Source organism: Tupaia chinensis, unplaced genomic scaffold, assembly GCF_000334495.1.
Source record: "Tupaia chinensis unplaced genomic scaffold, TupChi_1.0 Scaffold000361_2, whole genome shotgun sequence".
In the NCBI taxonomy this organism is placed as follows: Eukaryota; Metazoa; Chordata; class Mammalia; order Scandentia; family Tupaiidae; genus Tupaia; species Tupaia belangeri.
In genome coordinates this window covers 5,097,863-5,111,040 of record NW_006159858.1, presented here as the reverse complement: position 1 = coordinate 5,111,040, position 13,178 = coordinate 5,097,863, and the positions used below count along the sequence as shown (strand labels likewise).

Genomic DNA, 13,178 nt, shown 5'->3' with positions numbered 1-13,178 from the left:
TGTAGGGATGGTGTCGGGCCTTCTCAGTGATTCCTCTGAGGGTGTGTGTGAGGTTTCTTTTGTCTCTGCTGGTGGGGTAACTTCGATCACTTGGTTAAGGTGGTGACAGCCAGGTTTCTCCTCTCTACAATTACATTTTCCCTTTGTAATTAATAAGTATCTTGTGGGAAATATTTTGAAACTGTAAGAGGCTTGTTTCTATCAAAATTTTGCCCACTAATTTAGCATTCATTTTTAATTCTTACATGAAACATTTATTATGGCTGTTGCCAAATAGTGAATTTCTGTTCCTCATTCCCTCTAAATTTATGAGTTAGCATTTCTCCTCCACTTATTTACATATTCACTGATATCTATCAGTGCAGACTCTTGGACTCTAACTTATTCTTCCTAATACTTAGAGGTAAGTCAATACTAGGTGAATCTCTTAATGCCAAACGAAATTACAAATCCACACTGACAGATTCAGAATAACACCATACCTCAGAGATTCAGATTCCTTATATTTTTCTTTTTTAAATAACACCTACAACTGGGGCCAGCATGGGTGTGGTGGTGAAGGTGCTGGACTCACACATGATTGACCGTGTTTCAAGCCCCAGACCTGGCAGGTGAGGAGAGGAGAATGAAGGAGAGGGGACTGCAGTGTGGCCAATTCCCCTGCAGGGTGATTTCCCATTTTCACTGTCTCTGTCTCTCTTTAGCAAGCACATTCGCCTATGGCAAAAACCTGAAAAACAAAATCAAAACAAAACAAAAACCTAAAACTGAGTTTGTACTTAATCTTTAATTTTTTTTGAGAGGTTTTTGTTATAGGGCTTGTGTGCTCGCCAGAAAGACAGAGAGACGGACAGAAAGCAAGAAATCACCCCCGGGGGGGGATAGCCACGCCACAGTCTCTTCTCCATTCTCCTCTGGGGATCTAGGGCATGCACTCACATGTGCCCGGCCTGAGTTTAAGCCACTGGGTCCTGGACTTGAACCACGGCCAACAACATGGGAGTCCAGCGACAGCCATTATGCCAACTGGTGGTCCCTCTTTAAAAATATTTAAAAGCTTATAAAGTGAGTAAATTTCAGACATCAACATTAAAAAAGGCATTGGGAAAGGTGCTATTTACCCATAATCTTTGAGGATGATTTTGAGGACTAAAGAAAGTGATCAGCAAAAAGCTACAATAAAATTAAGTCCCTGGTCCTGTAGATGGTGTGATGGTTACGTTACTGGACTCCCACATAGTCCACTGTGATTGGAGTCCCGGACCCAGTGGCTTAAAACTCATGCCAGGCGCGTGTGCATGCATGCCCAAAGGTCTCCAAGAGGAGAAGGGATTGTGGTGTGGCCATCCCCCCTGGGGGGGAGGGGCGGAGGTGGTGGTGATTTTTCACTTTCTATCTCTTTGTTTATGTCTCTCCAGCAAGTGCATGTGCCCTATAGCAAAAATCTCTCTTAACAACAACAAAAAAAATCAAGCCTGATGATTTTAATAAAAACCAAAATTCTTAACAATTTTAAAATCAGTCACTAAGGGAATGCAAATTAAAACCAAAATGCAATACTAATACCCATCTACCAGAATGGCTAAAATGAGAAAAACAAAAAAAGAGAAGTCCACATGTTGACAGGATATGGAGAACTAGAATCACAAACCCTGCTTCTAGGAGTGTAAACTGACACTACCTTTTAGAAAACTGGCAGTTTCAGATAAAACTTCATTTATATACCCCAGGACCAAGCAGTTCCACTCCCAAGTGTATATCCGATGGAAATGCTTCTATACATTGGCCATACTGTTATCAGTACACAGCAGAGTGTCATTGTCATACATGCTCATGGCCTACACAGAACTTTCCCAGTGTGCCCTCGGGCTGGGGCTGGGTGGAGGCACGAGTGGGCAGTGACTGGAATGGTCCTGAGGGGAGCTTCTGTTTTGTTTCTTCACGTTACTTGGGTGGTTCTTCTGTATATGTATATTGTAAAATTTATTTTCTGTTTGTCATCCTAGAAGAATCTCTGAAATTAATAATAGATATCTATATCAGCTTTTCAAAATTATCTGTATTAATAGTATACTTAATAGTTTACTGTTTGTCACTTATCTTTTTTTAAAAACTATTATTAAAAAGCATCTCCTTCAAGATCACAAAGTGGTACAAAAATATTTTAAAAGCAGAAACTCTTTTTTTTTTTTTCTCCCTCCCTAATAGCCCCCAACAATGGTAACCAAGACATGTCAGCCTGGTTCAGCCTATTTGCGGACTTGGACCCACTTTCAAATCCAGATGCTATCGGACACTCAGACGATGAACTTCTTAATGCCTGACTGATGTTCTAATGTCACTTTAATGGCCTTGAGACATCAATTTTGCAACATACTGCCTTTGTGGAAAGGAGTTTATATTGTAGTCCACACACAAAAGCATGATATTTGTGAAGAAAACACCTGTCAGCCAACTTTAGATAGATGGTAAGGACCACATTTGAAATAGGTTAAGTACTGATTTAATATCTTGGATTTGAAGCTGTTGATACTATATGGAAAATTTTAGAAACTACTAAGTATGCAAGATTTAGATCCCAATATTTATGTCAAATAACTACTAGGAATAACCCTGTCAGCGAGGAGCTGGGTTTCCTTCTACTAAGTATGCAAGCTTTAGATCCCAATATTTACGTCAAATAACTACTAGGAATAACCCTGTCAGCGAGGAGCTGGGTTTCCCTCTTTGGAAAGCCTTTTTTTATTTGCGTTGTCTTGCTGGCTGTGAGAATTCTGATGTGCACAAAGACAGCATGCCGTTGGGCTGTGGCGCCGTGTTGGTTTTTAAGTTGAACAGTGGCAAGGGGGATATTGTGTTGTGGAGAATAGCAGAACTAGAACCAGACCGGCTTTTTCTTTGGTTAGAAAGGTAGACTAAGTGTTAAGAACTCAACTTCCTTTAATGAAGTCACGGAGCAGCTTGGCACTTGATTTGCTCCATTTAGAGGTAAGATGTGATGTTACCTTTCATTCATACTAAAGCACGGACACTGCCCACTTCCATTATCGAATTTTCACGGGGGAGTAACAGGCCACCCTCCCTAGAAACAAGCAAAACCTGTCTGCCCAGGAACAATGAAGACTGTGCAAGTGTCTGTTCGGGGTCTGATTTTTCACACACTGCTACAGTGACATGCAGGGTTTTCTTTTTAACGTGATCTAATTCAGGATACTTTCTGGTAGGCATACAGAAATGTCTACATGATCAATAAGGGGCTGACTTTTCTTCCACTTTCTTTCTGTGGGTGGCATTATCCAGCTTAGTATTTGATTACTAAGCACAAACTGTCTGAGGGTTTAGAAGCTAGGTACTGAGGGGAAGGCTACGTAGCGGAGGTGAGTGTAAGCTGATGAAAACGTAGCTACTGGACGTGCACATTGGTCACTCAGTAGTTTTGCTTATCCACCTTTAGCTTGGAGGCGGTTTTCCCAGTGTTAGTTTTTGTCACCTAGTCCATTTCATCTGCATACAGTTTCTTACCTAAGGCGTCCAGAGTAGTTTACCTCTTAGTTCTAGACAGGCTTATTTAGAAGAGAACTGTTTGTGATGTCCAAGTCATTATGTGTAGAAAACATGTTTTAGAAATGAACCAGAGTAGGAAAACGCAGTCCACCTCCCATCCACACCAGCCTGGTTTAGCGACAGCATTAACTGCCCATGAGCCCTCCAGAAAATCATCACTATGCCCAAGTATGAGATCGCTGGAAAGACCTTATCTGAGGATTGTAAACATGGACTCAGACGGTTATGAAGTCTTTCCTTAAAATCTCTTCACAATAGTATTCCTACTTATTTGGCTAATGAGCTGTTATCTCTTCAAAAGCATTTTTTAACTCTTCCTTTCTATTCAGTGACATTTCCCAGAATGCAACCTTCACTGTTTCTGCCATGATTCAGTCATCAAGATGATGATTATGAATCACGTTCCAAATTCTACACCCAAGGGGACTCAGATGCTGTCAAGGCTGAGAGCCTCAAAAATGCTATTTTTAAGTCTCGAGTTTGTGCCATTTTCTTTGCAATGATAGTCTTACTAGTGTATCAGCTCGAACATATTCACGTATCTCCCCTGCCTGCATGCACAGTGATCGCTGTTATCTGGCATAAACAAAGACACTGCAACTAGAAGGAAAATCCGTAGTCTGTGCAAGCCAGAGGTCTGAACCCCACACTATGAGCATAAAGAGATAACACCCTTAATTTTCCAAGAGCAAAGGTCCCCCCACAATCAAAATGTATAAGGGATTTTTATTCAGGTCTGTTTCTCTAGAGTATGTAGTTTCCCATTTAACCCAGAAGCAAATAACTGTGTTAGCGAGTCTAGTTCTAACTTCAACAAATCGAGCAACCGCATTTTGAAGAAGACATTGATAACTTTGTTATTAGAGTGAAGGTAAACATTCGTATTTTCTCAAGGTTACTTGAAGCTCAATCGTTGATAACTTGGTGGTCAGAAATTTTGCTATATTAAGCCAACATTGTTAACGCAGGAAACCACACGTTCAGTAAGGGGTGAAAGGAAGGACAGGACAAGCACAGGAAAGGTGGGTAGTTGCTGACTGTCTCCCACTAGATCATCCACTCAGTAAGAAGCACATTAATTACCCTTAACCAAGGGTAGACCAAGAACAACTTTCGAAACAGATCATTTTATAGTATATGGGGGACAACATCTATCTTCTATCTTTATACCAGAAAAGAATGCATTTAGCTTTGGTGAACCCTAGGGCTAAAATTTGCTCCCCTTCTTACAACCACTTTACAGGACAGGCAGGACTGTCAGGGCATAATATCAGATTGGTGTAACTTTGTATCTTTTGAAATCTTTCATTAACTGTACAATATAGCTCTGATATGATTAGAAACAAATTGTATTTCAACAAACTAGGTTTCAGTATTTACCCGTTAAAAATGTATTTCAACTATGATATTTATTTCACATAACTGTCTTTATAGATCATCTAGAAATGTAGCAGTCTTACAATGTTAGAACAAAGGAAGTTTAAATGTGCTCTATTTTTCTGAGCCTCTTTTAATAAAGATTGCCAGATGGCATTTAAAAAGTTTGTCTTATGAAGTGTTCAAACCCAATGATTGTTTCCCTATTTAAAAACTTGGGTTTTACCTCAGGACCCATAGGAAAGTGAACCAAATTGATATATTGCAGAGTGAAAATAAAATCGGGGTGATTAATAATCTCGAGAGGCTCATTCTAATTCCTTCCTATAGAAGAGAACTACAAAAGGTGAGAAATAGCAGAATGTGTTTGTGTAAATACTTTCCATAACAAACACAGACCATCAAATATCAAAGTTTTGAGCCTAAAAATAATAACCAGTGGGGACCAGCAGTTGGCATAATGGCTACGTTGTTGTATGCCCATGTAATCGACTGCGGTTTGAGTCCCGGACCCGGTGGCTTAGACTCACACCAGGCGTGTGTGCGTGCGTGCCCAAGATCCTGAGAGGAGAATGGAGGAGAAGGGATTGCGGCATGGCCATCCCCCCTGGGGGGGGTGATTTCTCGCTTTCTATCTCTCTGTCTCTCTCTGTCTGTCTGGTGAGCGCACGCGCCCTATAGCAAAAACCTCTCCAAAAAAATAACAGTAATAACTAGTGAAATATAAGCCATATTACTTGACCTGATTTGTTGAAAGCAGGAAGAGAGCCAAGGTTGAGGCAGTTTTATCTGTCTTCATGGTCCTGGCAGCACCCTGCATTTCTTCACCTAAAGCAATAAAGCAGCCCCAGAATCGTGGGATACAGACATCAGACAAGAAATACGAAGTTTAAATATTAACTAATTCAGTAGTATGGAAAGAAAAGCATTTGAAGCTTTAACAAGTGTTTACGCAAAGCAAATGTATGGAACAGGATGGGAAGAAAAGGGTTGGTCAGAATGGGTCACACCCAGAAGCCCAACATAAAATATCCTCTTCCATCTTTCATGTCCCATTTAAAATACGACTAAGGAGTTCCATAAAAACTCTCCTTGGCATGTAAAGTCAAGACAAATTCTTCACTCAGTGCTATAAATCAACCATTAATTGGCCTGAGAGTAAATATAAGATGGAGATAAAAGTCTGGTCAGTGTCAATAAAGACTCTGAGTGACCAGCAGGTGGCATAGTGGTTACGTCACTGGACTCCCACATAGTCAACCATGGTTCGAGTCTCAGACCTGGCAGCTTAAAACTCCTCTGGGCATGTGTGCATGTGTGCCCAAAATTCCAAGAGGAGCCTGGAAGAGAAGGGATTGTGGCCATCTTCCGAGGAGAAGGGATTGCGCCGTGGCCATTCCCCCTGGGGGGTGATTTCTTGCTTTCTGTCTCTGTCTCAGAAAACTACAAGTACATATGTCCTATGGCAAAAATCTCTCTCAAAAATAATAAAAGACTTCGAAGTGCATGTTTTCACATCTTTACTGCATTTTTTTTACTGCATTTTTAAAAATTTTAAATTTTGCCATAGGGTGTGTGCACTTGCTGAAGAGAGAGGAAAAGCGAGAAGTCAGCCCCCAGGGGGGATGGCCAAGCCACAATCTCTTCTCTGTTCTTTCAGGATTTGGGGCACACACACCTGACCTCTTCCAACTGCCAGGTCCAAGGTTCAAACCATGCACTTGGCCATGTGAGATCCAGCTGCCACACCACCTGGCTGGTCCTGTATTGCACACTTAAAAGTTTCATATTTTTTGGGCAAATAGGTGGTATGGTATTAAGGTACTGGACTCCCACACAGCTGACTGTGGTTCGAGTCCCAGACTCGGCACCCTGAAAATCACACCAGCACACGTGCATGTGTGCCTAAAATCCTGAGAGAATGGAAGTGAAGGGATAGCATTGTGGGTGTCCCCTCTGGGGGATTTCTCACTTCTCTCGTTCCCTCTCTCTGTCTCTCTTTGGCAAGCAAATGAACCCTATGGAAAAAACCTAAAAAACAAAACCCAAAACTCTTATTTTCCAACCGCCTCGACATTGACAAACAGGCAGGCGGGCCAGGCAGGGAGGGAGCAGTGAGACGCAGCTGCCAGGCGTGTCCATTCCTACCCTGCTCCAGCAGCGGCCTAGTGACATCTGAATGTACCAGTGAACTCGCTCCTCTCTGGTGATCCCAGTCACAGGATCCCAAGGCCCTGGGCTCATTCTCCATGCCCACCTGCCCAGTTAGGGTGCTCCCCTGGAGCTCACGCCATGCGACTCCTTTCTGTGCGGTGGCTGTGACAGCAGGACACACTTCTCCCACGCCTCCCGTGTCTCTTCGGCGCTTCTGACCGTCACCTAAAACAGCCACAAATAACCAAGTTTTTCCCCAGAGTAATATCCTTTGGGAGAAAACGAAATCCTCCCCAGCCTTATTCAGGAATATTACCTGCGTTACTCTCTGCTATGCCTTCAAGTGCTTGCACTTCGTCTTCTCTCTGAAATGGACCCGGTTGGTAAGATTTCTGAAATCACCCAAGGCCCCAGCTGTGGTGGTATGCAGTGCCACCATTTGAAAGGCTGGAAGCTGCGTGGGAGGTCAGGTTTGGTTCCCTGGCCAACCTGAACACTCCGGCTGTGGCTGTGAGCACATTCAGCCTTCGCTAACTGGGAGGCAGGGACGGGAGGATTCGACAGACCCTCTCAGAGAGGCCTCTCTTCATTTCCCTCTCTCCCTCTCCTAAAGGAAAAAGAAAAAAACAATTACCTTTATAAATTTTTCCCTTAAGTCAAGTAAAAGGGGGCTAGAAGATGACATGGTGGGTAAGGCAATGGGTCTACACGCCGACAATGCGGTTCAAGTGTCAGACCTGGCAGCTTGAAAAGCATGTTGGGTGTGCGTGGATGCCTGAAATCCCAAGAGAAGGAACTGTAGTGTGGCCATCCTACCTGGGGGGTGTTTTCTCACTCGCTCTCCAGTGACAAAAACTTAAGGAAAAGAAAAAGTGCTGTCCAAATGAAAGACAAGATTACTCTGACTTCTCCAGCTATAGCAACATTAAAACCAGAGCTCTGAGATTCGCCACTCACTCCCTTTATTAGGAACCAGTGTCTCCTTGATTTCTGAACCGGGCTGCCAGCAGCTGTGGCAGTGAAGGAACAAGGCTATGGCCCAATGAGCTGCGATACCACAACTCTTTATTTATTTTTTTTTAAAGAATTACTTTTTATTGGGACCAGCAGGTGGCGTGGTGGTTAAAGTGCTGGACACTCCCACATGGCTGACCGGTGTTCGGGTCCCTGGACCTGGTGGCTTGCTTTCTCACTTTCCCTTTCTCTATATATATATCTTCCTCTCTCTGGTCAAATTGAAAATAAGTGAATGAATAAATAAAAATAAATAATTAAAAAATTACTTTTTAACTTTATTTATTTATTTATTTATTTATTTATATTTTAATGACCAGAGACAGGGAGAGAGAGAGAGAGAAAGTGAGAAAGCAAGACACCAGGGTCCGGGACCTGAACCGTGGTTGGCCACATGGGAGTCCAGCGCCTTAACCACCATGCCACCTGCTGGCCCCCACATCTCTTATTTTTAAAATAATTATTTTGGGACCAGCAGGTGGCGTGGTTAAGGCACTGGACACTCCTATATAGTCAACCACAGTTTAAGTCCTGGACCTGGTAGCTTGCTTTCTCACTTTCCCTCTTTCTCTGATCAAATGAAAATAAATGACTAAATTATTCTTTTAAAAATAATTATTTTAATTTTTATTCATTCATAAATGAATTTTAATTTTACCTGAGAGAGAGGGAAGGTGAGAAAGCAAGGCACCAGGTCTGGGACTTGACGCGTGGCCAGTCATGTGGAAGTGTCCAGCGCCCTAAACCCACCACACCCCCTGCTGGCTCCCACACCTCTTATTTTACCAGTGGCAGGATAAGCCATAGCTTAGTGGTCACGTGTGATCCTAGTCAGGCTTGGTTCAAAGCCAGACTTTATTATGATTTCAGCTCAGCATCCTTGCATAAGTTATACTTCATGAGCTCCTGTTCATTTTACAGGACCTATTTCCATGACCAAAACACCCTGGCTTTCCTATGGAATGAATAAACTCACCTAGCAAAACATAAAGGATGATAAATTTTATGCTATTTTACCTGACAAACCGTAAAGGAAGGTAACAGTTTTACACACTAACCTCAGCATCTCCTTTATCTCATAAGAAAACAGGCTCAAAAAGGTGACTTCTGGAAGCAACAGTTAGCATAATGGCTATGTCGCTGGACTCCCATGCAGTCGACCACGGTTCGAGTCCTGGACCCGGTTGCTTAAACTCATGCCAGGTGTGTGCGTGTGCGTGCCTAAGATCCCGAGAGGAGAATGGAGAAGGGATTGTGGTGTGGCCATCCCCCCTGGGGGGTGATTTCTCACTTTCTCTCTGTCTCTGTCTTTCTGGCGAGTGCATGTGCCCTATAGCAAAAAAAAAAAAAAAAAAAAAAAAAAAAACCTCCAAAAAAAGAGGTGACTTCTTTGCCCAACAACCCATGTCCATTTTATGCAGCAGAGCTCGTAGTGGTACCACCCAAATTGTAGTCCTAAATCCAGGACTTTGTTTCTCCCATGACTCAAGTGATCTCAAAAATTTTAGGGACCAGCAGTTGGCATAATGGACTCCCACTGGACTCCCACGTAGTTAACCGCGGTTTGAGTCCCAGATCTGGTGGCTTCAACTCATGCTGGGCACGTGTGTGTGCGTGCCCAAGATCTGAAAGGAAAATGGAAGAGAAGGGGTTGCAGCGTGGCCATCCCCTCTGGGGAGTGATTTCTCACTTTCTGTCTGTCTCTTTCTGGTGAGTGTACGCGCCTTATACTAAAAACCTCTAAAAAAAAACAAAAACAAAAAAACTGTTTAATACATGGGACTGGGATGAATGATTATAAAACCATTATTTGTTATTTAACCATCAGAGTCTTCTATAAAACGTAACGATTTAGCAGGATTAATCCAAACTAATGTTTAAAACCAAACACAAAAATAAAAAATATTTTTTAAACCAAACCAGCAATTTGGTGATACTTATTAAAAAGAAGTATGAATGATGTCTTCAAGACTCATCTCATCTCTGCATTAAAATATCAAACCAGGGCCAGACAGTAACATGGTGATTAAGGTGGGTGGAGCCCACATGGCTGAGTGCACGTTTCAAGTCCCGGAACCACCAGTTTACCAGAATCCTGAAGGGAGAGGAAATAGAGAAGGGACTACATACAGTATGACCATCCTCAGTGGGGTGTGCTTTCTTACTTCCCACTCTCTGGTGAGTGTATGAACCCTCTGGCAAATTAAAAAAACAAGACCAACCCAAGACATAAAAGTTGTATCTAGAGCAAAAAGGAATTTTGATTACATCCGTCAATAAGAAATAGTTTCTATATTTACAGCCTAGTACAGATGTGCATATTACCTCCGTTTTACACACAGAAAATACTCCTCATATATGAATATAGTTATGATTTTTATCCTGCATCATTTATGTTCTTTCCTGTTTCATTTTTTAAAATGGTGGTTGGACCCATTTAATTCATTTAGAGACCCAAGCAGTTTGAAAAATACCAAAGAGATACAAAGGCTATTGGTATTTTCTATGTGCTACTATACTTTTTTTTAAAGAATTATTTTATTTATTATTTTTTAATTTGACCCAAGAGAGTGCAAAAGAGCGAAAGCCAAGCCACCAGGTCCAGGACTTGAACCACCATCAGCCATATGGGAGTCCAGTCCATCACCCACCCTACCACCTGCCAGCCCCTCTACTACAAGTTTTAAAAAGAAAAAGCACAAGCACAACTAATCTTAGCAAGGAAAAACCTGACACTTGCTATACATTGGTAGGGAACTACTATGAAGAAAATACTGTTTTATATTTTCGCTCCTCTAAACATTTTAGAAGGCAGAGAGAAAGGAATGAGAGTGAGAATACTTTATCAATTTGAGAGACTCTGCATTTGATGCAAATTATAACAAATGTTATTTATATTAGTTGCTAACGAGTCAGGCTTTTTCTTAAAAAAAAAAAACAAGCATTTTAACAGTAATTGGATCAGCAAATTATTGTGGTTACTTTTTATGTCACTTAAAATGTGACCTCTTTTCTAAGGGATTACAGTGCAGCCTTCACTGGGTTCTATCTGACTGGCTCCATTTTGTGGATATAGACCAAACTCTTCAGTGAAACAACTGTCTTACAGACATGGGACCATCATCCACTGTCACAAAAGATGAATACGGCTGGCTTAGTAAGCATTAACAAAAGAAAAAAATCCTCTCTTTCCTCACTTTAGGATGAAATTAAGTGACTGCCCCGGCTAATGGCTCTAATGCACTGTGCAGTACCGAGCGGCCTGTACACACGTGGACCTTTCAGTGTGTGGCTTCTACTCGGTGGCTGCTCAGCACTCGCCAGAGATCAGGTTTCTGCAGTCCTACAGTAAGCACAGGCTGGCGAAGAAGCTGATTCTTAGCACAAACACCTATTCCTATCAATTTGTGAAAAAGAATGTAACTGTTAGAAGTTATTTGAGGTTAGAAATGGAATTTGAGTTAATATACATAAAATACACTGAAAAACATTCTCAAGAAGAAGAGACTTTATTTTTAACATAAAACTTCTATTTTCCTGTGAGGCAGCAACAAGTGTTCAGGTACAGGGAATACGTAAGTACACAGTAACAATATCTACCACCATTGGAAATGCTGTTCTGGGGAGAATTTTGTTAGAAAAACAAAGAAGTTTTAAAATTGTGTTAAAAATAAACACAGCTTCAACACAGAAGAAAGATGCAGAGTTTTGTTTTTGTTTTTAAAACATAAATTATATTCTTCAATAGGGCTGTATAAACAAAATATTGTTCAGGGATACTCTGCTTACCAATTTAAGCAGAATAAAAAAAAAACTAAAGTGCAGTTAAATATTTTTAGCTTTGTTTTGCAAATTTAGCACTTCTGTTCATCTGGTTTTGAGACATCAAAGTTCTAAACATTAAGGAATGAATCTTAGATAGTAAATTTAATAGTGGTAATTTTTCTTGAATTTTCCCTAACGAAAGGTCTTGACAAGCCAGTCTTAATCTTAGACACAGAGAAGTCTATAAATTCTGCCATTTCCCCCCATATTCCGGTGAAAGTCAACCATTACAAGGGGGAAAAAAGGCCTTTCATGTTGCCAAATATTACACAGTTAGCAATAGCACCTTCTAAAAGACTGATTTGGCCTGTGTTAAAAAACCTTTTAAACAAAATGGAAAATCTATTAATAGTTCAAAAAACAATTTTGGCATCCATGCTCACCGTTTTTAACCAAAAAAGCAAAACCGGAATTTAAAAAATGTCATTGTTCATGAAAGTCATGACAAGTACTAGACTTAGTCAGGATCAAAAACAGTACATTCATATAAGTTTTATCATCATGAGGATAAACTGTCTGAGGGTTAAAAAGTAACTAAGACTGACAAAGTAAACAGCCAGAGAATAGCTCCTTCTGCAGAAAGATACATGCACCCACTCACGTCCTTCTTCCACTGTGATGGAAATTATTTAAAATTTAAAAAAATATTTAAATTATGTTCCCATTGAATCTATTCTATTCACTTTCTGTACAGTTTTTCACAGAATAACACAATAATTATGAAGCGTTCATTTAAGAAAACAAATGTGCATTCTATTGAGTAGACTCATTATTAAAAAAAAAAAAAATCAAACACCTGGGAACTAAGAGTTAAATAAAACAGGTAACAGACCTATGGTTAATATTTTTTCAAGACTGTGATAAAGCTTATATGTTTAAAAATTAGCCCTTTGGCACTGGCAGTTAGAGTTGTTCTGTACCTTGTACCTTTTTTTTTTTTTTTTTTTTTTTCCAAATCTCAGGCTCTATTCTCCCAAACCCAAGGGGTATGTTTGGGCGCCACACAATTCATTTACTTGCACATTCTCCCTACAACCGAACAGAGACTAGAAGTTCTATTTGTAAGACTATAAATAATAAATCTGAAACTTGTTTGTCCATTCTGATTTTAAATTCTTTTTAGATTAAGGATACATGGAACTACAGAAAGATGTGATTCTGACAAATGTAGACAACGTTAAAAAAGAAAACTTGTTTACCAAGTGGCATTTTAGTTATAAAATACTCATGTGACTAGCAGGAAT

General features: G+C 40.7%; 1 protein-coding gene across 1 annotated transcript in view; it reads left to right on the top strand.

The window, feature by feature from the left end:
* ICA1L (islet cell autoantigen 1 like) overlaps window positions 1-2,631 on the top strand; it is a 69,462-nt gene extending 66,831 nt beyond the window's left edge. The window contains exon 13 of the mRNA XM_014589567.2: window positions 2,209-2,631. Within this exon, the coding sequence (XP_014445053.1) occupies window positions 2,209-2,324 (116 nt within the window). The 3' untranslated portion in view covers window positions 2,325-2,631. The remainder of the gene's footprint in view (window positions 1-2,208) is intronic.
* The last annotated feature ends 10,547 nt before the right edge of the window (window positions 2,632-13,178 follow it).